Source organism: Phodopus roborovskii, unplaced genomic scaffold, assembly GCF_943737965.1.
Source record: "Phodopus roborovskii unplaced genomic scaffold, PHOROB, whole genome shotgun sequence".
Classification (NCBI taxonomy): Eukaryota; Metazoa; Chordata; class Mammalia; order Rodentia; family Cricetidae; genus Phodopus; species Phodopus roborovskii.
The window spans coordinates 9,669,477-9,693,877 of NW_026126424.1; the positions used below are offsets into that span (position 1 = coordinate 9,669,477).

Sequence of the window (24,401 nt, forward strand, 5' to 3'; positions counted from 1 at the left end):
AGACATTGGAATTCACTAAACCACTTCTTGGTCTGTACCGTTTGTAAGGACTCAGGCATTATGCGGGCCTGCCCCTGTCACCTGGCAGAATGCACTCAGGCAGTGCCCTGGTCAGCCCAGTTGCAAAGGACCCCTTTAAAAGGAAGACCCCGCCCACTTGCGCTCTCTTTCCCCCTCCCTTTCCTGAGGTTCCCCTGGGGCAGACAGGACTTTTCCTGTCTCCCTCTTCTCTTCTGTCCTCTCTGTCTCTGTGTCTCTTTACCTCTTTTCTCTTTCCTTCTCCCTTCCCTCCCCTTTCTAATGAAACTTCTCACTTAGGCTCTGGAGTGTTTGTCCCCTGCCTCGGTCACCCTCGTCTGCCATGGAATCCATGCAAGGTCCCCTTTGAGCTTTGTGACTGACATTCATGAATAAGTTGCAATAACTCAGATAACACAACAGTCCCTCCCTTACCCTCAGGGATGTATCCCAAGCCCTCAGTGGATGACTGAAATGACAGATACCAACAGCCTGTAGATAGCATGGCCCTGTCCTATGCGCCCTGCGGGCTGCCGCGTGGACAGTCAATCCGCCCTTTCACCCACTCGTATGCCCTTTGGACCCTCTAAGTAAAGTGAGGGTTACTTGAACACAAGCCCTGCAATACTGTGACAACCAGTCTACTCCTGTGTGACGGATGGAACAGCCGTGTGTGCAGTGTGGATACCCCAAAAGGATGAGCAGGACACAGCAGGAGTTCAGGATGCTATTCAGAAACACGCACGACTTAAAGCCGATGAACTGCTTGCTTCTGGAGCTTTTGACTTAGTATTTTTGATTCATGGTTGGGTGTAGGTAGATAAAACAACAGAGAAGTGAGAGCTACTGTACTAAAACAGAACGTTCTAAAATGGGCTCACCATTTTAGCAGGTTAGCAGACTCACCATGGGACTCTTAGAAAAGAGGTTTCGAGTTTTGTAAAAGAGGGAAATGAGTTATTGGAGCAAGGATCGGGGTTACAATTGGTGATCACAGAGAGTCTGAGCCTCTGGCAGGAGACAGCCAAACTCTGAACCATGGGGTAGAAGGACTTTTAAAGTCTGAACTGCATCATTCTAGGTCATACCGTCTTCTTGCTACAGTCTAGTCAAACACACTCTGTGTGTACTATCAATGCTCAGGGATGCACGACCCATATGAGAATAGGTGTGATGCACTCAGGAGGGGTGTAGACACGCCATTTCTCACTGCTCACTGCGGCTCACACACGTGTCACAGTCCTAATAGTTCACACATTATTTGGAATTAAGAAAGGGGAAGGCCAGTGGCGGTGGCCCCCGACTTTAATCCCAGCACTCAGGAAGCAGAAGAAAGAGGATCTCTGTGAATTGGAAGCCATCCTGGTCTACAGAGCAAGTTCCAGGAGGCTAAGGCTGCACAGAGAACCCCCACCACTACCACCAAGAAAAAATGAAAGGGGAAGAAGTAATTCCCGCCTCCATCACCACACACCCCATCACTGGAACTATCTCTGCACCATCTACCCTCTGGTCCAAACGGAGGGAATGCCAGAGCTACAGGAGCAGCAGACCTGTGTGCTCTGAAGATGGAATAGAGAAGATCGGCCGTGGGTCCTCAGGAAGGGATCATACAACCTAACTCATACCAATAGCAAGAGCCATTGTCACAAATCCAAGAGTGATCATTCCTCCCTTCTGTAGGAAGTGCCTGATTTAATTATGGCTTAAAAGTAAAATATGATAAAGCAAATATTCACATCCAAAGTGGGACGAGGGCAGAGGGAAGAAAGGAAAACACGGTTTAAAAGGTTTAGAATGCTAAGCAGCATTGACTGTGAGCCCTACGGAGGGGCAGGGTTACTACTTGGCCCCAGGTTAATTACTGAGGGGTGGGGGTAGGGGCTGTTGAAAAGGAAAAGACAGCTCATAAGACCCTAGGGTCTTCTTCCTCGCACCCAAGATAAAGCTTTGTCCACAATGCCTCTTCCACGCCCAAGTCCCCCCAAATCTGAAAATTAAGAGAGAGAATGAGAATTCACTCAATGACAGAACAGAATGACTTCACTGGGTGACAAAATGTGATCTGGACACATAAAATCCTCTGCTAGCTGTTTACCCAGTGTGGATTTATATGTCAGTGCCGCAATAACGAGTTTGATTATATGGTGCTGGCTCCAGACCTCTTTGGAGATATCACTGAGTAACAAAACAAAAGCAAAAACAAACTCAGGGCTACAAATGTTGAAACCCATCTGGGCCATATGGGGGAAAGGCCAGAGACTTAACAGAGTGACAGAGAGACCTGCCAAGCTCATCTAAGGCCAATGAGAGCCAAACTTCCACTGGCTGTTTCAGGTGATATGGCCAGCTCTCGGTGATACCGCCAGCCTGCAGGCAGCATTTGGCAGTACCGTTAGCCAGAGTCATAACTCCATGCTAAGCCCCGTTTTCCTACCTTCACATATTCCAGAGTCGGGTCCAGAAGATAAGGGTCCCTGAAAGGAGAGCAGAGGGTGCACGTGAGGCAGTTAGAACAATGCACACTAACACAGCCAGCATGATTCCCTTCTCTTCATTCTCGTCAGTGAGCTGCCCCCAACCCCCAGACAGTACGCCCAGCACACAAGGAAGTCAGGGTGAAGCCAGAGTCATCTCATGAGAGGCAGAACAACCATGAGCTCAGTCCTGGCCTGGCATTCATTCCAGCCAAATTCGGGTCTTGGGAAGTTGTGGCATTTTATGTGTGGTGGTTCTTAGTGCACACAGACAGTAAAAACTAGCCTCGAGTTTTAAAGGCACTGCAGGTCACTGCGGGCCACTACACTGTGCCTGCTGAGACGGTAAGAAAGCGGAGGTGCAGACTGGCAGGCACCTGGTCAGCCCCCCGGGGCCTTGTGCACAGCTCTGCCTCTCAAGAACCTCTCTTTTCATGAATGCCCCCACCCACCTGTGTAAACCCGAGTGACTCAGCTGACTCTCTCCTAGCACGGCATGCGATCTAACATACACTCTGTGTCTGCTCAAATCCTCCATGAGGGCTGGCCAGATACTCGGCAGCAGGCAGCAGGTGGACCTGGGGAGGGTGGGTGGCTGGGGAGACACCAGATCTTAGCGAGGCATTCAATGTGAAAAGGACAACTGCTTCAGACTTCAACCTCAAAAGAGCAAGGCATTCGGACCGATAGGCGATCGCTTACAAGGAACAGAAAGGCCAAAGCCTGCAGGGCCAGTCCCTGAATGAAGAGCAGGCAGGTCTCTTAGCACAGGGACCACCACAGGAAGGCAGGAAACCCACTGACAGCTGCTGTCTTGGGAGGGTGAGCCCACGGCTGAGACCGAGGACATGAATGGCTGCAAGGCCACTGTTTGAGACACAAAATGTGTTCCATCCTTCCATCCTACAGGTCAAGGACCCTGTTGTGATGACAGATCCTACTCATAAGCGCTCCTCATTCACACTGCTCTGACTGTTCATGGTTCGGAGCTGTTCAGAGCACACAGGCCCAGAGGCAGGCTGCCGTTCAAGGTGCTGCGCGGCAGGGAAACAGGTTCAGACTTGAGTCCTTTGTGGGGTCGAGGGATCCAGCAGGGCCCAAGCCTGCAGAAACAGGGTATGTGCCCACTGAAGAGGGGAGTGGCCCAAAACCTCTCCGTGCCTTCAGCAGAGGAACACAGGGGTGTGTGTGTGGGGGGGGGGTGCTCCCTTGCCAGGCATCCCGAGTCTACCTGCTGTGACATCACTACCTCCCTCTGCAGGTCGCTGTCCCTAGGCTCACTCTGGAAAGTGTCATGCACTGGAGTGTCATGTCATTAAGCTTTGGTTCCATGGAAACACCCAGCCAGTGACCAAAGCTTCCAGCAGCATTTAAGTTCTTAAAACTTGGGGTTCGCTCACTTGACATTTGGAGCTTACAGGCCCAGCCCTGGGAGTCGGAACTACAATGCTGATTTTAATATTCACCATCTTTTTATTCCATACATATATTTTAAAATTTATCCCATACGTACACATGCCCTAAAGCATGGATTAAGGAAAAACAGAAACACTGGTATGTACTGTTGAAAGTGATGGTCTTTTAGTCTTAGTATTTGTTTACCTATTAATTGTTGATATTAGAAATTAAAACTGAGAAACTTCAAAATATCTATCAAGTTGAGAGAGCCCATCCAGGACAACCAGGGCTATGGAAAGAGACTGTTTCAAGGAGGGGGGAGAAAAAGTCTACTACAGGACTGGTGAACAGTTTAAAGGCTTGCAGCACAGGCCTCAAGACCTGAGACCTGAGTTCAATGCCAGGGATGAATGAAAAGGTGGAAAGGAGAGAAATGATATGACAGAACTGTCCTCTGTGTGTGCACTGTGGTGCGCGCACGCGCACACACACACACACACACACATACATACTACATATGCACACACACACACATACTACATATGCATACACACATACACACACATACTACATAGCACACACACATACATACACACATACATACTACATATGCACACACACATACACACATACATACTACATATGCACACATACACATACATACTACATATGCACACATACACACATACATACTACATATGCACACATACACACACATACTACATATGCACACATACACACACACATACATACTACAAATGCACACATACACACACATACACACACACATACATACACATATACACATGCATACATACTACAAATACACACATACACACACATACACACGCATACATACACACATACACATGCCCACACAGACACACAAATATACACATGCACACACACATATACACACACATACACATGCACACACAAACACATACACACACAAACACACACATATACACTCACATACATAAACACACATACACACATACACATGCATACACACACATGCTACATATGCACACATACACACACATACATATACACATGCATACATACACACATACACATGTATACACAGACACATAAATATACACATGCATACACACAACACACACACACATACACACATACACATGCACACACAAACACATATACACACACATATGCACACACAAACACACACATATAATACACTAACACACAAACACACATACATGCACACACAGAACACACATACACACACACAGTAATAAAATAAATACAAATTTGAGTCACTATATTTACATAGGATCTTTAAAATAGGCATGTTTACACTGCAAAGATTTAGTGAGATGACATCATTCTAGTTTCAGCTGAATTCAAGTCTATGGCATTTCATGCATTGTGTGATATGTATTATTTGAAAAAAGGGAGAAAAGCCAGACATACAGTGGCAAACGGAAGGCTACTTTAAAAAGAAATTACTAATAGTGCAACTACATATTTGTAATTACAGATACTATCATTATATAATTACAATTACAGATATTTTATGTTGCAGACACCTGCTCTGATATCAAATGTCAGAAAGCTGAAGCAGGAGGATGACCACAACCTCAAAGGCAGCCTGGGCACCTTAGACCCTGCCTTAGAAATACCACAAAGTCAAAACAGTCAGCGAGTGGCAGTTGCCACTACAGCTTTCCCCACTCTTCCCATTTTAGACTGTCTCACTTTGCATCCCAGGCAGGCCTTGAACTCATGACAGGCTAGCTGGTGGTGTCCACATAGGTTAAGGATAGGTATGGAACCAAAATGAAGTGCTGTACGCTTGGAGTGTCTTTGCCTAGGGTGTGCAATTCTGTGACCAACAACTCTGCAAAACACTAGTTAATGAATTTTGCAGATCTCCCAAATTTTGACTCAAATGCCCACCCACCCACGCACGCACAGAGAGAGAGAGAGAGAGAGAGAGAGAGAGAGAGAAGAGGGAGGGAGGGAGGGAGGGAGAGAGAGAGAGAGAGAGAAATGTGTTTATTAACATCTCCACTGACCTCACTGAGAAGTTACTAAGTATCAAAGACTATCAAATTCATGGTGAAAGACACAAGTTTTCAAAACTCCTAATTTTCACTTGAAAGATCAAGTTTTTGTTTTTTTCTCCCTCCCCCCACCCTCATCACTGGCAACTAACACTATCAAATATTTTCCTTGGATGTCACTCATTTTCAGGCCAGTATCTGTCAAATGCCAAGACCATAATGTCATGACTTGTGATTTCAACTTTTTTTTTTTTTTTAAAGCAGTGCTGTGACAATAAAATGTTTTAGGCCACAAGTCTTTATTTCATAATTTTGCTTGAGATCGTGCCTACGTCTAGAATCTGTGCCCTTCTTACCTCCTTGGCTACGATATGCCCTTAGCCCTGAGAGCTGCAGCATTTTTCTCTCTTTGTAGAAATGTACGTGAAAACTCACTTCACGTTCACAGCCATGTCTCAGGCTGAACGGTGTGCTGGGCCTCAGTGACCCCCAAGGTTCTGCTGGCTACACCTGCATCCTCACTGAAAAAGCCCCCACAGGCCACCGGCTTTCTGTCTGGAGGCTGGGGCAATGCCACTCTTCTCTTGCAGAGGACATATTTCTCCACCACCCACATGGGGTAGCTCACTTTGGCTTCAGGGGGTTTGACAGCCATTTCTGGCCCCCAATGACACTGCACATAATGTGGCATGTCCACCTGCACATATACATACAACATGCATGCGCACACACACGTACCTGTGTGAGTAAATTTTTTAAAAAGGAAATGAGACTAGCAAAAAAACTAATAAAGTTTTTAACCTTTTCATCTGACATTTTGAAATAAAAAGCATGTAACTGTGATAGCACAGATATTAGGACTACAGTGAGCATTGTCCTGCGGGATCAGCCATTTCCTCTACCATTGTTACTGCAAATGTCAGCACAGAGAGAAAAGGCCAGTTGCATCCTACCATTATGCTAGTGCCATTTTGACAATGGGCTGGCAATTATAGAAGCTCTCCCAGCTCAAGACCACACTTCAAAAACTTTCATTACAAAAGGAGTGTGTGCGTGCGTGCATTCCTGCATTGATATACACACAAATATGCACATTCCAGCCAAGTGCTCAAAAAATCAGATTTCTCTGCTGTAACCCCAGGAGTACAGATAACAAAACTGGACTGCATTTGGGATTCATAGTAAATGAATAGATTTGATTTTTGTTTGTTTGTTTGTTTGTTTGTTTGTTTTTGCTGCTCTTCCCATGAAATCAAAGAAAGAAGTTAAGGTAACTATATGAGATGATGATGTATTAATTTGCCTTATTGTAGTAACCTTTTAACTATCTGTATGTATCTCATAATAACAGGCTGTATACCTCAGATGGATACAGTAACACTGACTCTTTAAAAAGTACAATCAGAGATCCCACTCCTACAGTGTCTGTCCATCTTCGGCTGCTCTCACTGGGCAACAATGCACAGACAGACATGTCAGCCTCTGCCCTTCAGACCCGTGCTGCTACTAACCAAGGTAACCCAGCTCCAGCGACAGCATTTCCTCATCGCTTTGAACTTGTTCCCACTCTCCTTTCATGTACCTTAATAGAACTCTAATCTACAGCACACACCATCTTCAACACATGATGGAGCCTGTTGATGTCCAAAACCTGCTAAAGGCTGACATCGTGGAAGGGGGTGTCACAATGGACAAGACCCAAGCCATCAGCCAAGCCTGGATGGAGCCAAGTGCGGCTTCGTGGGCTTGGCAGAGCATGGTAAGCAGGAAGCTCAGAAGTGAAAGGTCTTCTACGTGTCCCATTCTGCCTAACAAGCCGCTCTAAAAGCATCTCAAACACCTTTAAAATACAACCATCACTTGGCTGGCACCATGCAGTGAGGCTTGTTCTTAGGAGACAATATTCATCTATTGAAGATTTAGTTTTATTTTACATGTGTGAATGTTTATCTGCATGTGTTGTGTATCTTTGTGCGCCATGCATGCAGTCACCATGGAGGTCAGAAGAGGGCGCTAGATCCACTGTGGTTGCTGGAAATTGAGCCTGGGTCCTCAGGAAGAGCAACAAATGCTCTTAACCACTGAGCCATCTATCTGTCCAGCCCCCTAAATTTCAGCTCTTTAATGTAAACTTCTTTCTTTTCTCTCCCTTTCTTTTCCTCTTTTTCCTTCCTTCCTTTCTTTCTGCCATTTCTATTTTTAAGATGCTAGGGACCAAATTCAGGATCATGGGTTTACTAGGCAAGAGCTCATGCCAGACTAACAACTTCCTTCTACAGTCTCAGTGTGGTTGTCCCTAGTCCCAGTGACCATTTAAAGTTAAGTAGCATGTTCAAGTGTTCAACAGCCATTTGTGGTCAACAGCTCTAGTCCTGCACATCCCAATCACAAATCAGTTCTGCCACCACATATCCCCCAAGTTCTATCTCAGAGAGTGGTGGTCTAGAAAACACTCCCAAATAGAAGGACATCCATCTTCCAAAGAGGATCTCCTTTGTTAATATTGGCCATGGTTTGCTGACTAAATTGGCAAAGGAAATTTGAGATGCAGTTACTGGTGAGGTCTCTCCAGACACTGGCTTCACAGGCCAGCAGTGCAATAAGTGTGTTCATTTTCAGAAGTCAGTTTTTAAATTTCCTGCTCAACATCCTGAAATAAGTTCGTGTCAGTGGGCTATTTTAGATGTGAAGACTAGCATGCCATTCAAACATTCTAAAGCAGTGCATGAACAATTTTGACTCAGTAGAGATCGTGCACAAGCCTGCAGTGCCATTCTCTGCAAATGTCTGCAATAAACTTAAGCCTTTGAGATTGGGATTTCAGTTTTATTACCAAAAATTAGAAGGGGGGACAAGGTGCTGAGTATATCTAGACACTTGGAATGTGTTGCTAAAAGCTGTTCCTGACAAGTGGAGGATGCACCCTGAAGGGTGAAGAGGGATGCCCTTCCATGCGCCTTCATGTAGACGGTCCCAAAGGCTAGTCTTCAACAACTAAGGCTTCAGGTGGAGGAGATGAGGAAAAGGAAAATACAAGCATTTCCCATGAGTTGGCTCACTCATGTTGGAGGTTTGATTTCCTCTCATCTGTGACACAAATCAGTGAGTGCTTGGTCCGATTTCCTTCACATCAGTGACTAAAACTCCCACTTCCTAATAACGTCTCTAGTGTCTCGGTGGCAGAGCTAAGGATCAGCTAGTTGGAAATCCAAATTAGTTAAGGGACCTCATGTCCTCCCTATCCTGAGAAAGGCCAAGTCTGCCCTTCCCAGGCATGGTCCATCTGAAAATGGGCCTCCTGAGTCCTTCCTTCAGGAAGCTGGCCCTGGGGGAGCCTGGCTTTCGGTCACTCTATTCCACCCACTGTCCTAGGTGGCAGTCAACCATCTCCTCTGCTGCATTAAAGAGACATTCTACCTGAGGGAAAGCACAGGCCACCCGGCACCTGGGTGACCCCGTTCCTTAAGGGACATTGTAGCTGGTACTGGCTCAGGGCACAGAGGAAATGCTGGTTATGTACCCCTTTCCCCAAGGAGGTTTGAGGCTTGGAATACAGATGACTATCAACGTGCATTGTTGGTGATGGAGAAAAGAATGTTCCAGCTCAAAGGGGGGAAAGAAAAGAATTTTAGACTCAGATATGGTGGGAAGTGAGATCCTAGATTACAAAAGTTCCATCAAAAATCGCAGCACACGACTCTATTCCCTTTGTGATATGCTAAACAGTTGAGCTGGTCTGAGGAATGCAGTAGCTGAATTATATCTTGATTTCAGTAGGGAAACGGAGAGATCATGATATTGCTATGACAAAATAGCCTACAGGAAGTCAGTAGTTTAGTTTCAGACTAAACCAACATCATGCCATCAAAAACAAAGGAGCCCCTGATTACCTAGAAAGGCCCCCCAGCGAAGCACCCCAGTCCAGCCACCATGCTAGTTATATGTCATGGTGGCTTGACAGCACAGCAAGCACTGGATGCATGAAGGAAACCCAGCAGGGCTAGAGCAAAGGGGTTCCGTGCACAAGCTATGAACCGCGAGAATGTGGGCCCAATTTGCCATCTGAACAAAACCTCTCCATGTCTTGGTTTCGTCATCTGTAATGTGGGAAAAATAATAGCTCCTAGATCATGTGAACACTAAATAAGGATGAAATTAATTTATCAAAATATTTTTGAACGGTGCCTGATACACAAAGCCATATATAGTGCAAGTCTCCCCAAATAGCTTAAGTGAAGGATAAAAATCTAACCACATAAAATGAATGGATAACATTTTAACCTCTCATTTTAAAAACCATACTTATATAAATAGATGGTGGGAAAGATGAAAACTTTATGATCATTAGATTTAGATGACCATATTCAGATCATGAAATAGAGAGATGAGATTATCAAGTATCTGGAGGGACCCGAGGCTATATTGATAGATTCAATGCCAGAGAAGGGAGGTACAAGCCGCTTGTCAGAACATGTCTGTCATAGTCACTGATACGCTAGAAGTGATAAAACAGTAATAAATGAAATGCTGGCTCATTGGGGCCAGCCATAACAACCAGACTGAGCAGAAGGGAAGAAAGTCTTGACACCTGTAAAAGAACAGGCTTGAAGAAAGAGAAGACAAGATTGTCACCTCACAGCTCAGTGTCTCTGTGCAAGAAAGAACAAATAATTCTGTTTAAACAAGGCGGGGTGGAGGTGGACCCATAAGAAGCCATCAGCCCCACTCAAGGAAGTGCTTTCCAAGCATCAAGACTATCCCAAGGCACATGAAGGAAGGGTTGTGCTCATTTGTCAGTCGAGAGCGGAGCAGGTCTCCTCCAGGCAGAAAAGCTAGGTGTGACGGCAGGGGCTGTCTCTCTATAAAAGAACAAACATTTACCTTCTGCTAATTTGTTCCAAGGAGTCAGGTAAAATGACTTACACCTTAATTTCGGCACTCTGTGAGGCAGAGGCAAGCAGGTTTCTGAGAATTTGAGGTCAGCCTTGTTTACAAAGGGAGTTCTGGGGCTAGTCAAGGCAAATGAAAGCCTGCCATTAGAGAGAGAGAGAGAGAGAGAGAGAGAGAGAGAGAGACTGTAATACTTTGAAGCAAGTGGTACTTCCCCTAACCTTCAGACTAATTGATAGATAGGAGGATTAGTGTTTGAACCTGTAACTGTTTAATATCACATGGCATTGAGCAAGTGACATTATATAGTAATCCCCACACCCACACTCTTAAAAGCAGCAGCTGAAAGAGTCAGTTGTGCAGCTGCCTGGACAGCCGGGTCAAAAGATGCATGCATCAGATCTGTCTGCCACTCTTACTTCCCCGATTCTCCTACAAAAGGTGAAGTCGAGAGAAGACGCTTGGTGTTGAGGAAATCAGAGTGAATCTCCCAAGCTCTTGTCAGCAGGGCTCTGGGCTGGCGCGTGGAAGACATCAGCACAGAGCATGTCAGCTCATGCCTCTCTGCATGGAGGGCTGGAAGACGCTGCGAGCAGGATGGGAAGGAAGTCCTGGCAAGCTGCTTGGAGGATCTTCCAAGGGGGTGATTTGGCACTCCCTCTGATTATTCTGTTTTCCTCATTTGAAAGGCCTTGAGAGCAGAGACAGAATACAACCCAAGTCTCCCTTAGCCACATCCTCAAAGGAACCCAGGGAGCCCTGCAGCTCCTATAGTCAACCAAGCATCAAGACTCCCTAACTAGTCTCCAAATTAGGCAAGGATGGGGTTAGAGGATATAGACAGAAAACCACCTGGCGGTATGTACAAGACCCTGGGTTCAACTCCCCCATCCAAATGCTTTAAAAACCAGCACTCCAAAGGAAATTAAAATAATGTTTTAAAAGATACTTATGTAGACACAGAAGACTGTCTACTCTTTTCTCAGCCAGCCACTTGAACTTAGTTCACCAAAAAGGAGCAAACATTCTCCCACACAAATGCCCTTCCCAATGGGCCTTAGAGAGCTGCCTCTAAGTTGAAACAGAATATCCAATTATTCACACGAGGTTGCAGCCATAAGTCTAGAATCTCGAATTTAGACTCCAAGAGTCTAGACTCCAAGAGTCTAGAAAACAAACAGAGGGTCTTGGCAATCTAAGCGAAGGGGACAGGGGTAAAAATAATATTTTTGGCTTATGCTAATTATGAATCCCCACTCTGTGAGTCCATGATGTGGTATCTCTGGTTACATGGGGGGGGGGTCTGGCAGGCAGCACCTCGCTGCTGGTGGGTGGGCAGGCTGGTGTAGCAAGAAGGTCAACAGAAGTGACAGCAGGGTGAAATTAGACTCTGTTATTTTATTTTTAAATTTATTAAATCCTTGATAACATCACTCTCTACTCAAGCCAAGTCATTTAAAAAGCATCCCACTTTTTATAGTTTCAACTTTAGGAATGTCTGAGTCACGGAAATCATACACTTACAATTTACTTTCTCGTTAGTAACCAGATTGGTTATTTCCTTCCTCTCAAAGGGACAGACATGAGTGATGCTCTGAGTTCTGTCTCTTAAGCAGTATCTCGCTGGAAGAGGCCTTCCAGCTTTTCTTCAGTGGTTAGAATATAAACTGAGTTCTCTGTCTGAAATCACAAAATGGTTTGTTTGTTTGTGTTTTGTTTTATTTTGTTTTGTTTTTATTAGGATCTCACTAAATGACCTTGGCTGGCCTGGAACTTGCTATGTAGAACAGGCTAGCTTTGAACTCAAAGATCTACCTGTCTACAAAATATCTTAAGGATTGCTTTAAAAAATAATAATAATAATAATAATGTATAATTAGTGGCTATCAATGTCACCAAATACCTTTTGGAACATAACAGCAGCAACAACAAAATGAATCATCTCTGTTAAGATCATTATTTGATATCATAGAAGAATGTGAGAAATCAGATGCAACTATTCCAGACTGAGATAACGTCACAGGTACACCAAATTTACAGAGCCAGCATCCATCCTGTCCCCGTCATTGTGTGCTCATCCATCCCCGTATGTATCCATTTGTATGCATTCTCCCCCTACACATGACCAACCCCTAAAGGGAGTGCATGCCTGCTTCATGCTCAGCATCTCCCACCCATCGTGAATTCACCCCATAAATGTCCTCAGGACCTTCCTACCACATGCCACCCACGGGCTGGCACACAAAGTCCTCACTGGCAAATGGGGAGGACAGATGGAGAGGGCAGGTTCAGCTTCAGTAGGTGAGGTGTGTGTGTGTGTGGGGGGTATCCTACTGAGCATTTCAACGTCACACAAGCTATATTTGAGGCCTGAGCAGTCTGGTGAAGAAGTCACAGGGTAAGCGGCAACGAGGAACGGTCCTGGCAAGAGGAGACGCATTACAAGGCTGAGGGCCTGAGATGACATGGCATGTTTGGGAAGCTGCAAGCTGTTCAGAGAGTTAGCATGTCTTCATATAGGACACCGCTACCTTTTAATGTTGTTGGGTTCCTGCAGTGACCTCGCTGCTCTGCAACCTGCTCAGCACACAGTAGCGGAGACCCTTCCTCACTCAGCATCTCGGGGCTGCCACCACATCAAAGACCCTCCCTCTGCCATACCCATGGCCTACAAACCTGTTTATAATGACACCAGCCGGCTCAGCAACCTCATACCAATGGGCAGCATGCTAAAGACCCCCACCCCTGGCACCAAGAGTTCTGTCCTATAGTGATTCAACCAAACACTAACCTGGGTATTTCTGTGAAGGGATTTTTGAGGACAGAATTAAGGTCCCAGTTCGGTTTCATTTAAAATATAGTCATTACCCAGATGGGCTAGATGAAGCTTGAGCATGGAGCTATGTGAGGGACCCTGCTGTTGATGTGACCTCATGACAGGGCCTATAAGTCCCATGGCAAAATTAGTGTATGAGTACATACACGAGGTACCCAGGGCAGGCAAATTCAGAGAGACAGAGAGTAGAACCATGCTATCATTCTGGTCTGGAAGGGTTACCGGTACACAGCACACATACTGCAAGATGAAAGGACTCCTAGACAATGGCCACACAGCACCGTGAAGGTACTGCTGACACACTTAGAGATGGCTAAGAATCAAGTCAGGCACACAGACACGTACCACGTGACCTCACGTAGGACCAAAAAAAGGGAGCTGTGTGAAAGTTGAGAGCAGAGTGATGGCTGCAGAGGCTGGGGAGAGCAGGCTGGAGCAAGGGACGGGGCCAGGTTGATGAGCGGATAGTAAATTACACATTGAGAAGAGCAGGATGGTCCAGTGAGGTGAGGTAACTGCAGATAACAATAGCCTGCTTTGTATTTCAGAAAGCTGAAAGCATTGGAGACTTCTCTGCGAGGCGATGATAAATGTTGAGCTAGCAGCATTTAGTGTGTGTGTGTGTGTGTGTGTGTGTGTGTGTGTGTGTGTGTTCATGTGCATGCCTGTGGAAGCTGCTGGTGTCTTTCTCTGCTGTGCTATGCCATATTCTCTCCCTGAACTTGAACCTCTCCATTTTCACTTGGCTGCCTGCCCATTGGGCTCCCACAGTCTGCCAGTCTTCGCCCTCTGGATGCTGTAGCTCCAGGGACACACAGCCATCCATACCTGGCTTTTCTTGCCTGGGTGCTGGGGATTCAAACTTAGGTCTGAATGCTTGCACAACCAGCACCTTACCCACTGAGTCACTGCCCCAGCCTTAGTGTTTAATCTGAGTCAAACATTATACAATGAATGTATGTATCCAAACATCACATTATTCAGTTAATAGGTACACATTTTAAGCTTTTAATGTGTGCATTAAAATAAATGCAATATTACACTAAAATGGTGAATGTGTTATGTTTTGCATTGTGTGTATTTTCACAGTTTTTTTTTTTTTTAACAAATAAGAACTCCTAAAATATGGGACAACAGTGATTTATTTGAAGGCTCAAGACAAGCCCAGGCATTGCTTACTGCTGTTCCATGGTGTTAAAAATGTGTTTAAAAGTACCCTCTAAATGAACAGGAGCGAAATTTATTTTTTTGTTTGTTTGGGGGTTTTTTTGAGGCAGAATCTCACTATGTAGCCTTGGCTGATCTGAACTCCCAGAGATCTTTCTGCCTTTTCTTCCCAAGTTCTGGGATCAAAGGCAGCTGTCATCATGCCCAGCCTGAGACTATTTCTTTTAAAAACTCAAAATAAAGCAGTAACAAAAATCCATATTTTTTTTAAGTTCCCAAATAAGAACTCTAGAATAAGAGGCAGGTATAAACCCATTATATTATAAAACACAGGCTGGAACGAAGTTGAACTCCTAATTACAAGGCATATTTCAGAATACAGGATATGGTACAAGGACTCACTTACTGTGACGATTGGAAGGAAGTGTGTGCCTGTTTTTGGAAAGAAAGACTGGGAATTCATCAGGGGTTTGGTTTTAGTTACCACAACAGAGAAAATACAAAGTATACATACAGACTGGGCAGAAGTTAAATGGTAAACAATGATAGCATGAAGAACAACAGATAACCTTGCCTCTTCACAGAGCCTGCTGGAACAAACCCCTGATAGCAAGGGGGGACAACACACCGCAGGAACAAAACCAAGCATAATTATAAACAAGCTTAGAATCTCAGGGAAACCAATCATATGTGTAGGGGGAAACAGAGTTTGGAAACAGACTCCAAGCAGAGAGAGAATCCCTGCTCCCACCGCCATCTGAAACACAGAATCCGTGGTTCAAACCACCCAATGCGAGAAATCTCTGCACTAGGCAAGCTTTTACTGTATAGTCAGTTCTGCCAAACTGAAATGATCGAGTCCTTGGAAATTATCAAAACTCTCCGGGAGTCTAGACAAAGAAGATGCTAAGATTTTGATAGCAAAAGAAAAGTGAGTAAAGAAAAGTGAAAAGGGAAATATATATGCTAAACTTTGCATCCTATGGGGGGAAAAAAAAGTCTAAGCAAAACATTGATAAACCAAAAGCCAAGAATGCATGAAAAATACAATCAGGTTAGATTTGCTCCAGTGATTTTGTCAATTTAGTAAGAGAAGTTCTAATGACACAACTTCATGTATTGAAAGAGAAAATGAATGTGGGGGTATCCAATTGCTTGGGAATATACTTTTGAAATCATCTTTTCATGGCACCTTAAGTAAAATGTGTAAACTAGGGATACCTGATGAACTCACTTACAAAGTATTAGAAGCATTAGTAAAACCAGTCAATCACTGCAGCAACCAATCAGACGCAAGGCAAGGACACCCCCCCCCCCCCCCCCGTTACTACTTCTGTCTGCCATGGTCTTGCAGGCCTTAGACTGTATAGCGAAATAAGCAAAAGAAATAAAGGTACAAAGCTGCCAAGGGAGACTCAAACTGTCACAATTCATAAATGAGGGTAGGACAGGAATGGAAAGTGTCCCCCGCAGGCTCATGGTTTGAATACCGGATGGCAGTAGCACCTTTGGGTGGTGGGACCTGGCTGGCAGAAGTTAAGTTACTGGAGGAAAACCTTTGAAGATTTTACCGTCATCTGAGCTGAAAACGGAGGGCCACAGTTCTCACTGCTGTGAGTGCTGGGTGATGCTTCCCGCATCCTGGTGGACTGAACCTCCTCTGAAGCCATGAGCCAATAACCTTTTCCCCCTGAAGGTGTTTCTGTCAAATTCTTTGTCACGCTACTGTCCACACAGAACCCAAAGGAAATCTACGGATCTGGGAAGCAGGGCAAGGACCTAGATATCAAAGTACCACATGAAATCGTAGAATTAAAACTTCCCGAGGGCAGGAACTGGCAGGTTTATAAGTCTGATATAGGCCTTGCTTTGCGGGTAGCTTACTGTTCATAAAATTAGATCATTCCTAGAACACCAGGTGGAACTGTAGTAAAAGACGACTCGAGTGTGGCCAGGAGGCTGAGCCTGTGAACCTAAAGTAATAGACCCCCAAAAAGGAGCAGTCCTGCAGACCTGTGGTCTACCAATTACTTTCTTAACCAACCCCTGCACCAGGGCATGCCACAATAATCAGGAAAGGGCACCTAACATGTAGGACAAAGCCTGCCTCCCACTGGTAACTTCTGCATCTTAGAATTTATTGTCCCCCTCAAGTTCTACTGAGCTCTGAGAATCTTGACTGGGAAGGGGAAGGTGGAAGGGAGAGACAGCAACAGACCCTAAACCTACAAAACAATCACACGCCACATGTAACCATATAGTGTACTTAAGTATAATATTCACTTAGAGAAGATTAATGCACAGAAAATCCAACATCTTTTCTATTTCATTAGAGTCTATCTGTGACTCTGGGTTCCTGGCCAATCTGCCAGCCCTGTCTCTTTACAACTCCAATAAATCAAAATTCTCTGAATCAGGAAGCCTTGATGCTTTGTCTTATTAACATTTGTCACACACACACACGCACACACACACACACACACACTGTGATCACTCTTTCCTATGCTATCACAGCCTACAGCTCAAAGATTGCTAGCATCTCAACAATTCACCTTTCTTACAAATGTGGAAGCTTTAAACAGATTTATTTATTTATGTGTATGAGTATTTGCTTCGTGTATGTATGTGCACCACACACAAGCCTGGAGCTCACAGAGGTCAGAAGCAGACATCAGACCCCCTGGTACTGGCATTACAGATGGTTATGAGTCACCTTGTAGATGTTGGGAATCAAACCTGTGTCCTCTGGAGGAGCAGCAAGCGCTCTTAACCAGTGAGCCATCCCTGCAGCCCCAAATTCTGAAGTTTTAAGGTAAGAAAAATTTAATACACACTGTGCACCCTGTCTCTCTTACTGAACATGAAAACACTGAGCGCAGGCTCCATATTCCCCATATCCACACTTGCATCTCTAGGGCAGGACTGGTCAATAAATGTTGGTTTGTTTGAGTGTGTATGTGTTGGTCTGTACTGTGCAGAAGACCTAGACCCCAAGCCTTCTCTTTCATCACACTCAGCGGCTTCACCAACGGAAAGATAATATCAAATTTAGAGTGTTCGTGGATTGAGGAGCCTAACCATTAAGGGCATTGAACCACAGACTGGGGACTGAGTGTGACAGCCTCAGATGGCTCCTTCAGCAATAGAACATCCATCCCCAAGGCCAGAGGATTGCCTCACTCCCCACACCACAGACCGGATGCTTCTGACATGACGCTGACAGGCTGGCTGCTCCTGCTGAACATGAAAACCTCTGGGCATTTTTGAAATGCCAGGGAGGAAATTAACTGGGGTGATAACCCAGAGGACAGAGTTCACCATGGGGCAATTTCCATCTGTTGCCTGGGAAAATAAGGAGAAACAGATGTTTCCCAAAGGACAGGTGCTGTACTTGGTAATGTACTTGCAATCCCAGCACTTGGGAGGCCGAGGAAAGAGGGATGTGAGTTCAAGGCCAGCTTGGACTAATAGCAACTCTCTCAACAAAAGGATGAAACCCAGCACTGACCCGGTTGAGTGGAGTAATGACATCTTGGGGTAAATATTAGCTGTGCCCAGACTGACGAGATGATGAGGTTGGTTTTGTTTGTTTGGTTGGTTGGTTGGTTTTTGTTTGTTTGGTTGTTTGTTTTGTTGCTGTTGTTGTTTCTTTGTTTCTGATACTAAGATTCATTATACTGGGAAATATTAATGGGACTGGGAAATATTGCCTGAATTTGCTTTTGCTAACTCCAAAAGGGATGTGGCTGTTGGCACAAGGACTAGAGCACTTTAGACAAGTGACTTAGGGAGTTATCTTTGTTACATCAGCTTGCAAAAAGCAAATGAGAAGAGCATCATTCTTCATATCTGGGCATGCTGGCTGCGATGTTACAATGTGTATTGCCAGCTGTTGACAGGGCCAGAGTGAGGACTTTTTAATGTTCTCACAGGGTTATCACACGACACTGGAATTACCTTGTGACCAATATGGAAGAATGTAAGGCCTATTTCTTAAAGACTAACTCAACAGGTCCGCACAGCAGAAAGGCGTGAAGCTTGGGGTAAAGGAATCGTCCTACGTTTCTGAGGTCAAAGTTAAAGCCATCCACCATATGTGATCTGTGCAGTCATGTGTGACAACCTCCCTTGGTCTGAATAGTGAGCGTCAATTAATGCCCCGAAAAATCACAGTAATTTTCTTTGACAACCGTAGCATGCCACTGACTCATTCTGAGGCCACAGCCATCCAATTCCTAGGGCATTTTTCACAGCAAGCAGTTAATCTGAATTCCCATACTTCTACTTTGTAATTAATGTTTTGGGACTTCTGATGTCAGTCTTTGTCTCTCCCTATAAAGTTTTATTTAATTAATTTGGTGTATTGTTTCAGAATACGAATATCCTCTTCCGTGGCTGTCTGTCATCGGATACCCTTCTTATGTCTACAAGATTCACGACAGGCACCCAGGTGACTGCTATGCCAGTATTATTGTCTAAGTGACTTTTTTTTTAATTGATAAGAATGTGGTTGAGGACACAGCTTTCTGCAGGCTCCATGTATTACCATGAAGCCTGTATTTCTCACCCTAAGAATGGGACCAATAGCTGTCATTTGCATGCATTCCTTCTCAACAATGCTATGCATGTCCATCCCAGTAAGCATAGGAAGCCAGGTATGGTTTACTTTTATTAATGCCCCGACTTTACTAAAAGGAAGTCCCCTGAGACATGTGCACATCTCCAACTTGTCACACCCCAAACATTTAAGTCTTCATTCTCAAAGACCAGACACCTCCATCTCCCCCAAGGAAAATTTCCCAACAAAAACAACGGCGACCTCTCCCTTCTCAGTCGATATCTTAGTCCCTGGCCCACCAGCCCCAGATGCCAGAACCACAACCTCGAATGTTCCTCTCCTACACCCCACCATGTCTAAACTTTACACATCTTGTAGACTAGTTTTAACTCCCTGCCTTCTTTATAAAAAACAACAATGAAAACTGTCTGTGGCTTCTCCCCTGCAGTATTCGTCAGCCCAACATTCCCTAAGTGACAATGCTTGTTAGTCCCTCAGGTCCTGTTCTCTCTTCCCTGTGATCTCTGGGCCTCTTCTCCCGGCCACCCACACACATACACCCACACACACACATACACACACACCCACACAGACACACACACACACACCCACACACACACACACACACACTCACACCCACACACACACACCCACACCCACACACACACCCACACACACACCCACACACACACCCACACACCCACACACCCACACCCACACACACACACACCCACACACACACACACATACACCCACACCCACACACACCCACACACACAGACACACACACACCCACACACACACCCACACACACACATACACCCACACCCACACACACACACACCCACACACACAACCAGGCCAGCAATTCTGCCAGGGCATTTCCCACCCACCCCCTTCCCATCAGAACAAGTTATTTCCTGTGCCCCTACCCCAAGTGAGCCCAACATTAGCCCAACAATTTGGTCTCTCTAGTTGCCCCCCTCTGCTCTTATCGTCCCAGACGTAACTTGTGAAAGCCCTTTTGTTACCCGTGGCATTTTTCACGGTGACACCCTCCGCTATCGTCCTTGGTTGCACGACCTGACCTTTCCTGGGGTCTAGGTCCAAGGCTGGGATGCCATTGCAGTAGTGTTAGCACGAAAGAGGCAGGCCGGAGGAAAGATCACCTAAGCGGCATCGCTACACCATGCTGGGGTGCGATCGAGTGGTACCTGGACCGGTATTAAGGTCAGAGTTCAGAAGGATTAACTGAGTGATACAAAGGGTATGTGGGGGATGGGAAGTCAGGAGTATGCGAGGTGGAGAGAACGGTGCCAGGAAGACCAGATAGTTCAAAAGCAGCATGTTTCTCCATGACCTATGGACTCCCTGGGACACAGCCTGGTCTCTCTATGAATTTTCAGCCCCTGGCACAAAGCCTCTCACCTGATGGTGGGTCAACATACTGTGAATAAAAATATGAAGGGACTGTGGCTTAACACACTCTGTGTGTGTGTGTGTGTGTGTGAGTGTGTGTATGAGTGTGTGAGAGTGTCAGTGTGTGTGAGTGTGTGTATGAGTGTGTGAGAGTGTGTGTGAGTATGAGCGTGTGAGTGTGAGTGTGTGTATGTGAGTGTGTGCGAGTATGTGAGAGTATGTGTGAACGTGTGTGAGAGTGTGTATGTGTGTGTGAGTGAGAGTGTGTGAGTGTGTGTGTGAGTGGTGTGTGTGAATGTGTGTGTGCATGTGAGAGCGTGTGAGAGTGTGTGTGATAGTGTGTGTATGTGAGTGTGTGTGTGAGTGTGTGTGAGTGTGTGCATGTGAGAGTGTGTGAGAGTGTGTGTGTGAGTGTGTATGAGTGTGTGAGAGTGTCAGTGTGTGAGTATGTGTATGAGTGTGTGAGAGTGTGAGTGTGAGTGTGTGCGTGTGAGTGTGTGTATGTGAGTGTGTGCGTGTGAGTGTGTGCGAGTATGTGAGAGTGTGAGTATGTGTGAACGTGTGTGAGTATGTGTGAACGTGTGTGAGAGTGTGTATGTGTGTGTGAGTGAGAGTGTGTGAGTGTGTGTGTGAGTGGTGTGTGTGAATGTGTGTGTGTGCATGTGAGAGTGTGTGAGTGTGTGTGAGTGTGTGTGTATGTGAGTGTGTGTGTGTGAGTGTGAGTGTGCGTGTATGTAGGGGAGGGGATCCTCTAAACTAGTATATGCTATCCGGAAGTGGCCTTTTGCACAAAGCCTTCAATGGAAGAACCACCTGGAAGGTCACATGCCTGCCTCTTCCCCCTCTATCTGGGTCAGAGGACTCTATTTTAGTTTCCCTAACAGTTTCCCATATGGAGCCTGAGTCCATGGGGTCACATTTGCCATCAACTTTCAGTTTCGAGAATCTTTCTGTTTATAGTCCAGAGAAGCTGGAGGTGAGGATGCGCATCCTTCCTTGGGGGGGGGGGGGGTGAGAGGGCTGGGTATTTCTAAAACTGCTTTTTTCTCTCCAAGAGCCAATTCCTAGTTGAGTCCGTTTCTAGCTCACCTGAAAATGTAGCAATGCCAGAACCAGGAAAAGCAACAACAACTGGCATCACATCCCAACAGCACCATCTGTGTGCTTTGTTTTGTTTGCTTTGGTTTTTGCACCCTCAGCTACAGGGAATTGACCCGGGAATCCAAGACTGAGAGTAAGCAGGTACTGGTGGGTAAACCACCAAACTGGGGTGAGCTTGTGCCCAGCAGAACCCCAGTGGCAGCATTACGCTAAAGGTCACCACTGAAATTTCAGCTTGGCAGTATCCAGACTGAATAGAGTAAGAACAAGAAAAGCCATATCAAGGCCAGCACGTCTCTTGGCAGGCACACAAGGTCTGGCATCGGGACCCGTCGGGCTCTCGAAGCCCAAACACAGCACCTTTTATGACAGCAGAGGCATTGTCTGGCTGGTATCTCTCTATCCTCCCTCCATCCAGTCCTGTCCCATTCACCCTACCCCCATCCTTCCCTCTTCCCCACACCCTTATAAAAGAGCATATTTGCTGAGGTTTCTTCTCAAGTATCAAAGGCAGAATAAAAGTAATAAGATCTTAATCACTGTCAAGGCCACTCAGAAAAAGAGTTCCATCTAACCAGACAAGAAGACAGAAGACCTGCCTTCTGAGGTAGACGGCCATTCTCAAGGGGGCTGCCCCCTCTAATGTTTGGAAGAGCGGCTGTCACTCTTTGTGCCAAAGCCTGGCTGCCAATGCAGGCACGTCTAACCTTGGACACATCATGATGCTGTCATCCACAAAGCTGATACTTAAGAACCACATAATGTAGCCACCAAAACAGACAAACAGAGCAAAACAAAACCAGTGTTTCAAGTAACTTTATGATTTTGTGTCAGGCCATATTCGTAGTTGTTCTTGGCCTCAGTATGGAAACATCTGGATCAGCTGGGAACAGCTGGGGCTATTAAAGCATTGCCACTGAGATGCAAACACAGGTTCACAGGTTTGGTGGTCCCTGAAGGTATGTGTGCTTTAACCGGATTAAAAAAACAAAAAACAAAAATGCTTATTGAAAAGAATCAATAAAATAAAAAGGTGTGCTTTGCTTTATGAAAAGCTTAAATGAGTGAGTCTTGAGCCAAGCATGGTGTTGAGTGCCTTTTATCCCAGCAGAAGCAGAGGCTGGTGGCTTGCCTGCTGTACACAAGTTCCAGGACAGTCAGGGCAACATAAAAGAAAAGATTTCATCTTTCCTAAAGAATTTCTTAAAAAAAAAAAAAAAAAAAAAACAAAAAACAAAGTCTTCCTTCAAACGACTCTCCCTTTAGACTCTAACACATTTCTATGTCCACCAACTCAGCTTCTATTGCCGATCCCAGAACGCACTCTGATAAAGCTAGAAGGGAACCTTGCGTGGATTCCATGGCGGTTGGGCAAACACTCCAGGCACACTGAGCTTAAGTGAGAAGTTTTATTGAATGGGGGCGGGAGGGAGAAGGAAAGAGAAAAGAGGAAAAGATACACAGAGAGGACAGAAGAGAAAAGCGAGACAGGAAAAGCCTTGTCTGCCCAAAGGGAACCACGGGAAGAGAGAAGGAGATGGGGGAAAGAGAAAGTAGTGGGAAGAGTGAAGGGGTCCTTTGCACCTGCGCGCAGACTAGTAGTCACAGAACCCTGGGCTGACCAGGGCACTGCCTGAGTCATTCTGCCAGGTGACAGGGGCAGGCCGGCATAATGCCCGAATCCTTACACACACTGCTGTGATTCTCCCTAGTGAGGTCTTTCCCTCAGGGCAGTGTCTACTCTCGTGGCTTTAATTTCAGTTCAGTGCAGACTTTTTTTTTTTTAATACACCAGATTCCTCTCCACAGCTCCCTGGTTCATAATGCCAACTGCCCGTCTAGAAATGAAGTCTGGGCCAACGTGGCACACCCTAAACAGATCTCCTTCCCGAGATCAGCCACCACCTCCCCCAAGGAAAAGCATCCGACAAAAATAAAGGTAAAGATGCCCCCCCTACTTGTGCCATCACAGGAAGGACCCACCCCCTCCTGCCCCACCTCCAACCGCCGCCACCACGTTTCTCCCCTCCCTCTCACCCCACCACATTCAAACCTCAGTATATTTGCCAGACTCTACACACGATATTTTTTTAGATATGTTTTTTACCCTGGAACTCAAACTGGCTTTTAAGAAAGATCCTGCTGCTCTGGTCTCTCAAGTGCTGGGATTACAGACAAGTACCAGCTCACCCCGCTTTAAAGAGGATCTTGAACCCACCCTCCTTCATTATCATTCAGGGACAGAACAGGCTCCTGTCCCCTCCCAACCTCGCCTCCCTAAATCAGTCCTGCACCAGAGGGACAAGGCATCCTCTCAAACCCCAGTGTGGTCGAGCTGTCCCTTTCAAAGTTTCCCGGCGCATACAGAGACCTAAAGTCCTTAACCAAGGTCTAGATTGCTGCTGTCCAATGGACTCACACCATGAATCACACAGGTGATTCCAAGTCTCCTAAAAGTAAAAACAGACCACTAGGCAGAGCTGGACTTAATGGTGTAGTTAACA

General features: G+C 45.7%; 1 protein-coding gene across 1 annotated transcript in view; it reads right to left on the reverse strand.

Annotated features, from left to right (window-relative positions):
- The window catches only part of Bcar3 (BCAR3 adaptor protein, NSP family member), a 109,409-nt gene that overhangs the window by 71,270 nt on the left and 13,738 nt on the right, over window positions 1–24,401 (reverse strand). Inside the window, exon 3 of the mRNA XM_051185576.1 lies at window positions 2,456–2,495. Within this exon, the coding sequence (XP_051041533.1) occupies window positions 2,456–2,495 (40 nt within the window). The remainder of the gene's footprint in view (window positions 1–2,455; window positions 2,496–24,401) is intronic.